The sequence below is a fragment of the Acromyrmex echinatior genome, chromosome 8, assembly GCF_024713525.1.
Source record: "Acromyrmex echinatior isolate Ae372 chromosome 8, ASM2471352v2, whole genome shotgun sequence".
Classification (NCBI taxonomy): Eukaryota; Metazoa; Arthropoda; class Insecta; order Hymenoptera; family Formicidae; genus Acromyrmex; species Acromyrmex echinatior.
In genome coordinates, this window is record NC_141859.1 from 13,512,469 (window position 1) to 13,528,128 (window position 15,660).

The 15,660-nt window shown below is 33.0% G+C and overlaps 1 protein-coding gene and 1 long non-coding RNA gene across 5 annotated transcripts in view; both read right to left on the reverse strand.

Annotated features, from left to right (window-relative positions):
* Positions 1–15,660, reverse strand: part of Ald1 (fructose-bisphosphate aldolase) — a 142,468-nt gene that overhangs the window by 59,305 nt on the left and 67,503 nt on the right. Inside the window, exons 6-8 of one of the 3 annotated variants that reach the window (XR_015545889.1) lie at positions 14,911–15,155; positions 14,209–14,378; positions 14,036–14,117 (exon numbers count right to left, since the gene is read on the reverse strand). The exons of 1 other annotated variant lie outside the window; for it this stretch is intronic. Coding sequence is in view for 1 of the 2 variants with exons in the window: in XM_087408573.1 (XP_087264699.1) it covers positions 14,928–15,155 (228 nt within the window). In the remaining variant the exon portion in view is untranslated. Of the gene's footprint in view, positions 1–14,035; positions 14,379–14,910; positions 15,156–15,660 lie in introns of those variants that run through there. One more of the 3 variants, XM_087408573.1, reaches the window with a different exon arrangement.
* Positions 5,291–9,349, reverse strand: LOC147908822 (uncharacterized). 2 transcript variants are annotated; one of them, XR_015545896.1, is made up of 2 exons: positions 8,458–9,349; positions 5,291–7,554 (listed from the first exon to the last, which is right to left on the reverse strand). It is a non-coding gene; the product is annotated as an uncharacterized LOC147908822 (long non-coding RNA). The 2 variants fall into 2 exon arrangements; XR_015545895.1 differs by lacking the exon at positions 8,458–9,349 and adding an exon at positions 7,666–7,840.

The window sequence follows — 15,660 nt, forward strand, 5'->3', positions numbered from 1 at the left end:
ATAGTACTTTTATATAGGTCAAATAACAAACTCAACTTCACTACTGAACACGTCGGACACAATAAACGTGATAAAATGTGATAAAATAGGTTGGGAATACGCGTATGCGCATTGCAAAAGTACACGAATTGTGAAAGTGAGAAGCGATCGTCTGCATCGTAATATTTTCGGCAGCTCTTAATTGTCGTTAGCAATATAGTAGTATTACATATATGTGTATATTGTAGTATTTCCCTAACTTTAGTATACGATTTTTTTCAAGAATAGAGGCCCAGAGGTGTGTTTCCATAACTGTTTACATGTTTTCTAACAGTGTCGGTGTCGTTGCGCAGCTTTTTTAGCATATAAAATATCTGCGCAACGACACCGACAATCGGTAGGCTGTCATCGATTGTCGATAGGCGTGTAAAGATACGTAGGCTGCTGGAAAAGTTTCTGCAAACAATATGAAAAAAACATGTAAAATTCGGTAAATGGCTTTATTGTTTTTCGAAGTATTCGCCTTTAAGATCGATACATTTTTGCATACGCTCGAACTAATTTTCGAAGCATTTTTTCCACTCTGAGGCTGTAACCTCAGAAATCAGTGTACGAAATGTTTCAATAGCTGCTTCAGGCTACTCAAATCATTCATCACACTTCTTTTTAATATTTGAGAACAAAAGAAGTCATTAGGTGATAAATCAGATGAAAACGGACAATGAGTCATCAATTCGACATTTTTTCTGGATAAAAAATCAACGGTTTGACGTGCTGTGTGACAGCTGGCGTTGTCATAATGAAAGATGATGTAACGATTTCGATTTGTTCTACGCAATTCATTTATGACTTCTGACTTTCAAACAAATTGTTGTATACCAATCAGTATTTACAATCCTTCGATCCTCTAAAGCCACAGTTGCCACATGTCCGGCATAACTAAAGAAACAAACAATCATTTACTTGGCAGCACTGCATGAATGAACAGCTTTTGTTGGTTTCGGTTCATTTTGAAATGCCCAAACAATGGATTGTTGTTTATTTTCGGGCTCATACGAATAGATCCATGTTTCGTCCCCAGTAACGATGTTGTAGACCAAATTTGACCGACCTCGGTTGAATTTTTTGAGCATTTCTTTTCTCCATTTAACACTGCTTTTGAACTTTGGTCAAATTGTGTGGGATCCAACGACTGCAAAATTTCCGTACGCTCAAGTGATCATGCAAAATCGTATGTATTGCTTTCATGTCAATGCCTAAGGATGCCTGAATCTCGCGATATGTCATATATCGGTCTCGCTCAATCACATTCATTTCACGCACAGCATCAACATTAGTGGCAACAACAGACGTGGATGGGCGACCTTCACGGAATTCGTCACAAAGAAAAGTACGTCCACGCTGGAATTCGGCAAACCAATTATAAACAGTCCTATTGGATGGTGCTTCATCCCCAAAAGCCAAATGAAGTCGATCGATGCATTATTTCGGAGTTAGTTTTACGATTACATTTGTAATCGTAAAAAATTATTGCCCGAAAATTTTCACGCGAAATTTCTATTTTCTCACAAAATAACTTCTTTTAAAATACTATGCAAACAAAACTAATTGGCTTGGGTACGAACTGTCAACTGAATTATAGGTTAAAAACATCTAATTTTACGGATATGATAGTAACAGAACGTTGGCGCCACTGGAAATATTAGATTATAGAAACTTTTCCAACAGCCTACGTAGTTATGGAATCGCGCTCCAGGAAAGAAGACTTAAGGTAAATTTTCACCAGTTACTCAAACCGGCTGTTTCAACGACAAAAAGAATCACGTGATCAAAATTGACGAATATCAAACATCCATTTTGATCAAGTAATCCTTTTTGTCGCTAAAACAATTGATTAGAGCAGCTCGTGAAAATTTATCTTAACTTGAACTTCAGATTTCCACCCGGGTATTCTCCGGATGTTATGTCATCCTTGTTTAACGTTTGGGAAATAACAAGGAGTAATATCTGAATGGCACTCGAATGGGAATCTGAACATAGCCTTCAAGTAAGAACTCGTGGGCGCGTCATTTGACACGTGCGTCATGTTAAATTGAGGAAATAACTAGATTATCGTGATTCCTAAGATACATTTTCACGTGCTGCTAAAATAAGCAATTGAAGTGATAGATTTATCGCTCGTTATCCACCGGCTGAAATTTTGTAGTTTAAACAATTTCAACTACAAGCGTCAAACGCTCTAACGATTTACAATGCTCAGCATACTGTATTGACGTGTTGATCACAGTTGACTGCTATATATACATAACCTAATTTATTCTTTTTTTTTATTGCTGATCTAGATAGAGGATTCAATGCAATCAGAATAATCTAATAACTGTTTAATTCAGCGTATTAATAATACATATTGCGTCATCTAAAAGTATCCGCGGTACTTTGTCATTAGATATATGACCATCAACACACATCTAGTTAAAAAACCGCGGATACTTTTTAGATGACCCAATACAAACAACATATCGAATTTGTCGCTCAAATGTTAAATTTAACACTTCTTGCCCTTTTTCATGTATAAAATTGTCGCTCTAATAGTTTTGCGACAAAAGTTGTCACGTGATTTTTTTATCGCTGAAACGGTCAGTTTGAACAGCTCGTGAAAATGCACTTCTCTACGTCGCATTTAACGCATTTACAGTTTAATTGATTCAATTTTAAATAGCGTCATATTCGGCAGCGTTTAGTCTTATTTGGTATAAAAATCAAAATTGGAACATATTGAGTTAATACAGTTTGATTTTAGCACCAAACAAAACTAAACGCTACCAAATGTAACGCTGCCATTTGAAGTTGCATAAACTAAAATGAATAAAGGGTTCTCTATATAGAAGTCGTAGATGATCACGACCAATTCTAATTGAGTATTCTTCTTATATTTGATTGTGATTGGTTGATTTCCTACTTAAGACTCCACGATCATCTACGACTTCTATGTAGAGAATCCTTTAGAGTCCCTTTAATAAGAGTCGTGAGAGGCGTCGACTTCGCGATTGGTCAGATTTCGAATCCCTTTAATCGCCGCCATTTGCGGATGTGGTGTAGTAAATCTGTGAATCAGTGTGAACAAATGTTTCATGGTATAGTAGTACAAAAAAGTAGTAATACAAAAAAACTCGCGGACGCGAAATCGAACTATCAACTGTCAATCATAAAATTGTGCTGTTTCCGGCACCCGGTACCCGGCACCCGGCAATGGCATCCTTCCGCTCTTATGTCGTGACTCTTATTAAAGGGATTCTAGAGCGGATATAAAAAGAATAGCGCTAATGAATGTGTCTAATATTGATTGGCTCCGCCATTAAGTGTCCTTACTGTTAGATAGAAGACAACATTAAAGAAAGAAGAAATTAATGCCCGTATTTATTCAGTCAGGCCTTATATTGGGTCATCTAAAAAGTATCCGCGATTTTTTGTCACTAGATATGTGTTGATGGTCATATATCTAGTGACAAAGTACCGCGGATACTCTTTAGATGACCAAATATTTAAGGCTTCCTTAAATTTATCTTCCTCTACGAATTATTTCATTGGCTACTGAGCATCTAAAGATAAATTTAAGAAGCCTTAAGTACAAGATCTGACTATAGCTGTGTTTCAAAATTGTTTGACAGCACTGTCAACACTGTTCCAAAAATCATCACAGCACGCTGTGTGGCAGTGCTGCGAAAAAGTAAAGATGTCACTAATTTTGTCGTCATTTCCTGCTGCGGCTAAAGAGGTAAGGCAGCTATAGCATCCAAGATCGAGTATCGTTCCAATTTGAAATGCACCAATTGTATGCTTACTAAATTTGGAACGTTGTTGGTAGCATGTTTTTATGACGATATATCTATAGCACTGGCAAACAATTTTAGAACACAGCCTATGAATACAGGCATATGACGAGAAATTTCGTCATATAGGGCGCGTTCATTTATGCAGTTACTGCCACAGATGTTGTTTGTTTGTTCTACCTGCGAAGGCAACTACAGCAGTTTGTCATTCGTTTACGCAGCGATCCGTAAAATCCTCAACATGGCTGACAGTCACGTGATCGGTGACCACCGACATAAAAAAAGCCGACAGCTACTGTTGTTATACAGGGTGATTTTAACATATTTCGTCACCCATCATGAGCAGGTAGAGTGAATCAAACTGAGTCGAAAAATTATCTACCATTTTGCAGTTTACGCAATAGTTAACGAGATATTAATTACTAAAAATTGCCAAATATTAGTCTTGAATAATTTTGTACTCAAATACTATTGGGTCATCTAAAAAGTATCCGCGGTTTTTGTCACTAAATGTGTTGACCATCAACACCATTTAGTGACAAAAAACCGCGAATCTTTTTAGATGACCCAATATCAACTTTATAGAAAAACTGCAAGAGACAAAATCATTTATTTTCTTCTCATAGACCTCTAAAAATTTTTTCAGAATTTTTTATTAACTTTTTAGTACTGCATTTTCTTATTTTTACCAACATGAGAAAATACGGTATTAAAAAATTTTTTTTAAATTCTGAAAAAATTCTCAGAACTTTATGAGAAAGAAAATAAATGTTTTTTGTCTCTTGCAGCTTTTTTTATAAAGTTGATAATCTGAGAAAGAATATGACGACCCAAAATTTGTACACAAAATGCTGTCTCGCATCTCTGACAAAGTAGTAAACTACATAATAACGTCCACTTTTCTTTCGATACATTGTCTACTTTTCAAGGCTGAAGATGATAAATCGATATTTGATTCATATAATCGTACTATGTATAACATGATTATATGAACCAAATATCGATTTATCATCTTTAGTTTTGAAAAGTGGACAATGTACCGAAAGAAAAGTGGACGTTGTTATGTAGTTTACATCCACTTCGTCAGAGGACGATAGTGCGCGGTAACATTTTGCGGTTAAGGGTTCCGCACAATAAAAAGAACAGGGAAGAGAGAATAAGAATTTCAACCAATCAGAAATCATGTATTGTGGAATACATAGTTTCTGATAGATTAAAATTCTTATTTTCTGTTTTCTGTTCCCTGTTCCTTTTATTGTGCGGAGCCTCCCCCCCCCCCCCCTCTTATAGGTTTTGGACCGTTATGTCCTCTCTCAGACTTCTCTCTGCTTATACTGTGAAAACGTGGCAGCACATAGCGTAAATAGTGAGTTGAAAGTGGAACTTCATTGAACATTTCTGAGATCCTAATAACAATTCGCAGAAACAAGCAAGATCGAAATGAATTAATAGACGTATCGGTACACAATTTTCCAATCGGAATTAATCCCTACCCAGCAAACAAGAACGGATTAAAATGAATTAAAATTTTTTTAATGCATACTTTAAATTCATAAATAGATTGAATCCGAACTGACACTAGTTTAATATTCGAAAAAAAACATTCATATTTAAAGGTTACAAATTTTATTCCTAAGACATTTATAATAATTATATCTGAAATTAACTACTTCATATTGATATTAAAAAACACACCTTAGTGGGATTTGAACCTGGGATTTCTGGATTATGAACCCAGCAAGCGAGAATGGATTAAAATGGATTGAAATTTTTTTCTATTTGAATGCGTATTTTAAATAGCGAATACTTTTTTTTGGATTTAATTCGATTCAATTAGATTCAATTAGATTCAATTGGGTGCAATTGGATGGATTGAAAAACTGCATTTCCTATTCAAAATTTTTAATTGAATATTATTCACAATTGTGTGTTTTTTGCACAGAAAAAGCTAATGTTATTTTTAGATTGAAATGCATAAAGATATGCTCCATGCAATTCCTATAAACAAATAAAATTGAAAAGCATTCATTTTAACATTCGTGAATCAGTATTTTTGAAAATCTGAATCCATTTCAATTCATTTCAATCCATTCTCGTTTGCTCAGAATCTGCTACATTATCCGCTACATCATTTCTTCAATTGGTAAAAGTGTTATACATTCTTCACTTCAATTACAACCAGCTAAACTAGTAACGAAATTATGTAGATATAATGAAAATATCATTATTTAACAGATGTAATAAACAACCCAGCGAATGAGAATAGATTGAAATGTATTAAAATGGATTTAGATTTTCAGAAATACGGATTCATGAATGTTTAAAATAAATCCTTTTCAATCCTGAATGCATTTTTATTCATTTATAGGAATTGCATAAAGCAAATATCTATGCCTTTTCAATCCTGAATGCATTTTTAATCATTTATATGAATTGCATAGAGCATATCTCTATGCCTTTCAATTCAAAAATAATATTAGCATTTTCTGCTCGTGTATACTACTCAATTCAGAATTGTGAATACAAAGTACAGTTTTTGTAATTCAGTTAAATTTAAAAATAATATCAGCAATTTCTGTGCAACGTGAATACTGCTCAATTCAATGTTCTGAATATAAAATACAATTTTTCAATCTAATTGAATAAAACAAGTTTTTATTTTGTGCCATCTAAGATAGATAGCGTGATTAGAACAGGAGCGAGATATACTCATGTTTTGAATGGTGACGGCTCGATGTCTATGCGCTGTTTACCTACTATTTCCGAGAATACATTCAAATTGACAATTATTCCGGAACAGGAATTTGCATGTTCTTCAAAATATTCTCTCATCTCCTCTCAATACTTTCAATTACCAATTCTGCTGATACGTTGGTAAAAAGCGAAATAACATCTAAAGAGGCCAATTGATAGTCTCAAAATAAATTCCATTTAGCTTGTCAACTAATTAAAAACTATTTTCTACTTGGTTGCGTGCTTCATTGCTGTTTTTTATAATAAAATGTAAGAAAAGAGAAAGTGAATATAGTGGCTGTTAATCGAACAATAATTCTAAGAGGAGCGTTAGGTTTGTGAATTTTAGGAAGTCCATATTCCCTCGATACTATTCCGTCAGTGGTGCATAACTTTTTATAAGTAAGTTCATCAATGTAATTCTTCTTTTTCCATTTACTAATAAGGTTATACAGGTCATTGGTTTTTTTGGAAGGATCTTTAGAAATCAATTCGTACGTGTCTTTGTCAGTTAACATTTGCTCCATTTTATTCAAATATTCGTTTCTACTAGTAAAACTACCTTTATCTGCTCTGGAAAGAGATATATATAATAAGAATATCTTGGAGAGAGATATATAATAAGAATATCTTAGAGAGAGATATATAATAAGAATATCTTGATTATTTTTAATAAATTTGTTAATAAATTTTAAACAACATTGATATATTTTTCTTCGGGAGTGTGAGCTGGGATATTTTGCATAAATTAATAGCCGAAATCGAATGATGTCTAACTTTGTTACTAACAAAAGGCTGTTTTCCTGAAATACTGCATTGCAACTTGTTTAATAAATTCCAAACAAGTATTTTCTTTATTGTGTTTCGTTAGTGGTAATCCGAACTGTTCGTCTCGGATTTTTATTAACCAGATTAGTCTGAACTTCTTCGTATTTTCGATCCCCTCTCTTAGAAGTACATTTTATACGCGGGCGTGAAACGAGAGAGAACACACAGCACCAAGTTAGAGTATCTATAATAAGAGCACGAATAGAATAAGATTGGTGATTGGTCCTAAATTGAGGCAAAAGCGGAAGTTGCATGCCATATACTATCAGTGTACATCATTTATACAGCTATTTACACTGTTTCTAGCGAGTTTTGCGTGTGTCAGAGGCGAGTAGTTTGTTCGTTGATCATTTTATTTGGCGAGTCATTTAGATTGAGAAGAAGAAGAGGTGAGTGGCAAATGGTTTGCAGTGGAATTATATATTCTTTTAGTGAATTTCTTGAATAGTCATTATAACCTATTTGTTCTTTAACACATTAGAACTACAATGTCTGGGTGTGTAGATTACTGCACAAACTGTATCAAAAAAGATTATAAAATGTGTCGTTTTCCACGAGACCCAGAAAGAAGAAAAATTTGGAAACACTAAAAATACAGGACGACAACTAGACTTTGTCTAATAATTTATGTGAAGTCTGTAAGAATTTGTTTTTTTGATTTTTTTAAATATAAATAAATTAATATAAATAAATTTTAATATAAATACATTATTAAACGATGTATGTTGTATATTATTCCAAATACATTTTAATGCAGAAATATGAACTGAATCGAAGACCGAATACTTCAGAATACACAGGAAGATATATATATATATATATATATATATATATATATATATATAGGGTACATTGATTTATTATTTTATATTATACAATTCTATCCACTGATAATATTTTGGATGTAAATTGACAAATTGTATATACACTATATTAAAATACTATAATAAATATAGCTAATAAAAAATTAAATATACTCTTAAAAAAGTAGTTAATACTTCTTATTATAAAATCTTATTTTTAGGCTCATTCACTTTCATACTATTTATTTTTATACAAATTTAACTTTCATTCTATTTATATTTACCTTGTTGTCATTCTTCTTTAATTTATTCCATGGAGTGTAGAGAATAGAGGAAGCCGAATTAGGCTTTGAAAAATGTGGTTAAAATTAGGTTTCTAGATTGGTATTGGATGCTCGATAGGAGGCGTTCGAATCGCAAAATTACTCTCATATACACAACCAAACACACATAACCTAAGAATAGAGACGTTATTCTTTGATATCATATTTTGACAGTAACAGAAAGACGTAAATTGTCGTTAAAACTGCTTGAAGAACGGTATTCTTCATGTAAAATTGGTATGATCTACCATGCAAACTGCGAGAACGGTATGGTGGAACGAAAGCGACATCTCGATCAAACTAATTTAGATGACCACTTTTAACTACGCTTTTTGACGGCTTCGTCCATGTATGGCCTCCTATTCTTTATACTCCATGGTTGGAAGTTTCGATAATATGATATTCTAAGTTCATGAATTTAAATAATCTCAAATGTGACTGTGCGCCAAAACGTTCGGACATTAAAACACAATCAATCTGAGATGCTAATAATCGCGAGCCAAAATATTTAAACAATCACGGGAGTATAAATAATTCCCTCCTCATTTCAAATAAGAAATTTTTATTGCGAAAAATATTACCTCAGCTAGGATTCGAACCTGGGACCTCTCAACTTTCCGTCAGTTATTGTAAGGAATATCTTCGAAGCTTCAGTGATCGAGCTGGCTAAGACATTCGCCCCAAAAAGTCGAGAGATCCCAGGTTCAAATCCTGGTTGAGGTAATATTTTTCGTATTTTCCGTAACGCTCTGTTGGCCACTCTTAAGCCAGTTCTACATTAATTGCAAGCTGATTGTAAATTTGTTGCGACAGCCAATCTGTACTTTAAATTTAAAATCAACGCTTCATATTGGCTGTCGCAACAAACTTGCAATTAGCTTGCAACTAATGTAGAACTGATTTAATATAAAACATTGAGTTCAAAATGCAAGTTTCATATTGGCTGTCGCAACAAACTTGCAATCAGCTTGCAACTAATGTAGAACTGATTTAATATAAAACATTGAGTTCAAAATGCAAGTTTTAAATTGTCTGTCGCAATAAACTTACGATCAGCTTGCAACTAATGTAGAAAAGGCTTTAAAGTGCATTCCAAATTACGCATGAAGCGCATGTTGCATTATTTATCTTTGTAATTCATCAAATAATAAAGAAGAATAAAACGATACACGCGCGTAATTCAGAACCCTATTAGGCTGGGTTTTCACTTGACGCTACGACGCTCAATTTCAGCGTCAAAACAGGTCATATAATCAAAATTGACGCTTGAAGCCGGTTCTACATTAGTTGTAAGCCGATCGCAAGTTTGTTGCGATAGCCAATCTAAAGTTTGCATTTTGAAATCGCTTTATATTGGCTGTCGCAACAAACTTGCGATCGACTTGTAACTAATGTAGAACAGGCTTTAAAGTGCATTCCAAATTACGCATGAAGCGCATGATGCATTATTTATCTTTGTAATTCATCAAATAATAAAGAAGAATAAAACGATACACGAGCGTAATTCAGAACGCACCCTATTAGGCTGGGTTTTCATTTGACGCTACGACGCTCAATTTCAGCGTCAAAACAGGTCATATAATCAAAATTGACGCTTGAAGCCGGTTCTACATTAGTTGTAAGCCGATCGCAAGTTTGTTACGATAGCCAATCTGAAGTTTGCATTTTGAAATCGCTTTATATTGGCTGTTGCAACAAACTTGCGATCGGCTTGTAACTAATGTAGAACCAGCTTGATATTCAATTTTGATCACGTGACCTGTTTTGACGCTGAAAATGAGTGTCGTAGCGTCAAGTGAAAACTCAGCCTTATAGTACTCTATCGACCATGAATGCGTCCTTTTCTAAATGAAGGCTACTCCCACTCCTCGAATTTCTGGCAATGCTCGGTCTAGAATTACAGTCTATACACAAACATAATTTAGGGTGAAATCACATGATGCGAAAAACAATTGCGGAATAGAAAATGCGTCATAGAAGCAACCAATCAGCGTTTTTCTGCTTTATTCCGAATAGCGCTATTTGTTTACGACAAATCGTCGGATTTTCAATCCGACCGACCAGTGGTACTCATTGATACATTTCAAAAAATTCCCTAGTCTAATTGAATCTTGAGGATGTTCCAAGTAGAAATTTACAGCGGAACAGGACAGCGAGATCAATCACAATCGCAAAAAAGAAAGCAGAGTAATGACTGCAGAGTATGATTGGTCGCACTGTTACGTTCTGCTGTAAATTTTCGCTCGTGGGACGGCGGCCTCAAGGTGCGATTACACGGTATGCGGTATAGAAAACTAACTATAGAAACCGTGCAAACCGTGCCATTTGCTTCTTTTCCCTTCTGTTACATGTAGCGCGATAAACGGCATGGCACAAATAAACTTTAATATGAATTTTTTAAATATTGAGTCATCTAAAAAGTATGCGCGGTTTTTTGTCACTAGATGTGTGTTGATGGTCATATATCTAGTGACAAAGTACCGCGGATACTTTTTAGATGACCCAATATATTATCTTATTTCTATGCACATTTCATCAACATTCTCGTTTTTTCAATGGATTTACTTAATAATTACATTTAAATCAATTAATTCTATTAAAAAGTGCTTGAAATTCTATTAAAAAGTAATGTGAATTTGTCACTGGTTCGTGCGGCTTAGAGGTACCATTCCATGTATACGGAATCGGAACAACAGAACGGATTTTGTTACTAGAAATTTTGAGATCACTACAATTCCGTTCCGTAAGAAGTTTCTCTAGCCGTCCCATGTAGCCGGAACGGAGTGAAAACAGACGAAATGTCGCCTCGGTCGCAAGTTAATTTATTTAATTTAATCGATACTTTGTTATTTTAATGTGACTAAAACAGTAATTCATAATTTGTGCAATTATCTTACCTATAACATTACTTTGAATACTCAAAAATACTAAATTATAAGAGTGAGATATATTTTGTTACTAAAATTCCATTGCATTCCGGCATGAGACGGGCAGAGAAAATTTTTACGGAACGAAATGGCATGTTCAGCTGAGTTAATTAAATCTAAAAATTGAAATGAATATTCAGAAACTTTCTTTGTAAATCTACAACGATGGATCAAGAAGTAATGTTATTACTAATATTAAAATTATTGCGAAAGGCAAGAAATGATGGCATGCTATTCTAATATTCAAAAGTGTGCAAAAATTTTATTTCGCTTATAACGTTTTATTGCAACAGCAGAAATATAAAAGAAAACGAAAATTCAATATTTACACAAAGAATAAGGCGGCATACCAAGGCACAAGTGACAATTTAGTCTTTGAAATGCAAACGACCGAATGTGAAAAGTTCTTCAATTATTTCAGAATGACATTGGAATTATTAACGAATTGCTGGCATTATAATTGGACTATGTATGTATAAAACAAAAATATGTCATATTGGAAAATAAGAATTATTATTAATTTCCTTCTTCGAAGTTGTCAAATTCTCAACCATCAACACTAGCCGAATCGACATAGCCTGCAATCGACATAACATTCCATTGATTCCGTATCGTTTCTATATCGTTCCGGCCATGATTCCGATGGTTCCGATACAGTAGAGAAACTTCTTACGGAATGGAATGTTAATGAATTGATTTCTAGTAAGAAATCCGTCATTCCGATTCCGTGTGAGTCATGAGACGGCATCCTCACAGGGAGAGAGTGGCAAACTGCATCTGTCACGTCCGCAACAATTTCATTTTTTTTGTCCAATAATTATTTTTGAACAGACTCACTAACATGCCTGAGTAATACATGCGGGCACCAAGTTCCTAGAGACTCATCTGACGCTTCTCCCTGAAACTCATCGCTGACGGGGTGGTCAATGAAAAATGGTGTTTAGGAACGCCCACGGACAAACGTAGAGAAAAGGTAAAGTAGTAATGCGCGTCGTCCAGAACACGAAATACCAGCTCTTTCCGTTGTCTGACCAATCGCCACTCTAGATTTTAAACGCCGCGTGCGAACGCGATAAGTCTGAACGCGATTTTCTCGCATTTCAATTTCTAAATCTAAGAATTCCGATCCTAATTTTAAATCCAAAGCATTAATTCAATTTCTAAATCATAAGTCTTAATTCATAAATTGTAACTTTTAATTAACTTAGAATTAAATCCGTCCTCTCTCTCTCTCTCTCTCTCGTGTAAGATTAGTTATTAAGGCATTAATTAGTGTATAAATTATTATTAAATATACATTCAATTAATCTCATTCGAATGTGCATTTCATGGACATCTCCATTCTCTTAGCTAATTCATCCTAACGCTAATAATAATATAACTATCGAATATTAACAAAAGCGATCACGCGTGCTTATTGGTGCGACTCGAATTTGCAACTAAATTCGTCCAGGGAGAAGTAGAGGCCCTGATCACTTCTTTCACTAGCATTCAGAAACACTAGGGTCCGAATTCATAATCGTTTCTCAAATCTCAAGATTGATTTCAAATCTCAAATCTCAGATCTCCAATCTAAAATCTCCAACCAAAATTTCAGTGCTAGTGTCTAATCATGAAATTGAATTCTTCATGACTATTCGTGACTGAGCGGGAAATGCGAGAATAAAATAAAACGTGGTGACTAATGAGATTACAAAATATAACGGCTGAACATTTAGAAAATTTATTTTTTAAAGAAAGTGTGAGGTAAAGAATTAAAATATTTATAATATATTTATGATATTTGTAATATATAAAATATTTATAATAATTCTCTGATGAAAAAAATTTCGCTGAAAATATTCTACGTTTTGGAACATTTCATAATTGTGAGACTCGGTAGTCTAAAGGCTTAAAACGCTCACACGGAATGCAAGAGATCCAGGTTCGACTCCCGGCCAAGGCAATATTTTTCGCAATAAGTTTATTACAATTTTTTAAATTTGGAAAATTTGGGGGGATTATTAATATTTCAGATTGATTGCGTTGAAAGTCAATCATATCGGCACGCAATTATCATTTCTGAAATTAATTCATTTATATGAATATATATAATAGTTCAACATCTTAACAGATCGTAGTGACGCTTCGTATTTAAAGTAATGTTATTGTATAATATTATTAATACAATAATATTACATATATATATTGTATATATAGCGGAAAGTCTCCATTATGAGATAGACACCTAATATGAGATAGCAGCGTTTCTGTTAAATCAATAAACGCTATTTATTGATTCTGTCATGAATTTATTGCTCTTGGATTGAAAATTATTTAATAGAACATTCATTATTAGATCATGCTTGTAGTCAGCTATCCCCGGTCTATCCTACTTACCAATTGCACTAGACTTATTATTAGAAAAATGTTTGTTCAAGGAAATATCAATACTTTCTGGCATTTTTTCAATTCCACTCCTAGCATTATTTATGGTTAAACATATTTTATAAAAAAATTTTCCCTTCTAATGATCATAATCCATACTAAAAACAAAATAAATTTTTCTTACTTAAACCAGCAGTGGCATTTAAATCAGCAGCAAAAGGCAATTTTCATTATTATCATTGTAGTTTTCTTTTTTATCTTGATTAAAATTTAGCTTATTTCTCATCTCTTCTCCTCTAAATATATGTTCCGTATCTTTCATGTTTTCTGAATTATCATATTTTTTCCAAATTTAGAAAAAAATGCATTAGTAAAAAATAGAAATGAAACAGAAATAGAAAAAGGAAATCAATATTACTTTCGATTTCATATGTACTATCCCATTAATTTTTCATCATAAAATCAATTGTTGGAACAATACTGTGAACTTTTTCGTGCATGTCTTCTTCATCATCATCAGTTATTATTGGTGGACCACCACCAGTTTGTAATTGATGCTGTTTCTTTTCTGAATCTGATCGTCTGCATCTGTTATGTAAAAATGTTTCATATATAGTATTATATACAGGATGGTCATATGGAGGAACAAACGTTATCTATTTAAACGACGTTTCAAGGCCAAAAAATCACTTCGCGCATTTCAAAGGACTACATACATAGTATATAAATTCACACAGAATTATACAAGCATTTAAGATCCAGATCGTTTAAAACATTGTTCTATAGTTTGTGTTATCATATATACGATCCTATAAGATATTATATTAAATAAAATAATTTAGCTCATATATTCATTTTAGTAATATTCTAATTTATTCCAAATGAACTTCTTAGAGATAATTTTTTAATTAATTCTTTATATATTGGATTGGAGGAAAAGTTCTGCTGGATTTTGTTAGCTTAAAATTATATATATACAATAACTTAGTTAAAAATAAACAAAATTTAAATTAAAAAAAAAAAAGATTTTAAAACTTGAAGTTTCTATAAAAATCCGTAGAACTTTTCTTCTGACTTAATATATCTACTACTGGAATATATTAATATATTCATAAAATACCTATATTTTAAATTCACTCAGCATCTTTTTAATTGTGCACATGCTCTTAGAGGAAAACCATTGTTTGTTGCATTATTCGCATATTGCTCTTTAATAAGATCCCAAGTTGTCTTCTTTCTTTCTAAACTTGGATCATCAATTTTTGTACTCTCCACAATGTTTCTTACATCTTCAATGAGTTCCAATAATAACATTTTTTCAATGTCTGAAAATTTGGAGGTGTACTGTTTTGATAATCCATTAATCTAAAATCATAAAATTAATTATTTATAACCGATAAAATTAAAATTGAAACAATAAAGCCCTGGTGAAAATTTTTTTCAGAATTTTTAGACAAATTAAATACTTTTTTAGAAATACTGAAAGTATCTATATTTTCCTCAAAAATTTTCGTATATGTAAATTTATATTTTAGAATTTGTATAAAAAAAATCTGAGAAATTTTCTAAAAAGTTATAAAATTATATGAGACATCCCAATTGGATAATTTAAGGCCAAAGTGATTTTTATTAATTAAACTTAACGATTATTACGTCTTGACGACTCCACGATTATTTTCTTTCATGGAGAAAATCTGTTTTTCTCTCAAATGAGAATAACGGGGTCAGTAAGATGGCGGATCGAATATTGAGTTTTGATTATTATAAATGATTAGACATCAATTAAAGGAAAATAATTATTAGCGTTCGATTGAAAACACGTGTATTGGTCCTATGACTCACAGATAAGCTTTTTTCTGACTCACATATA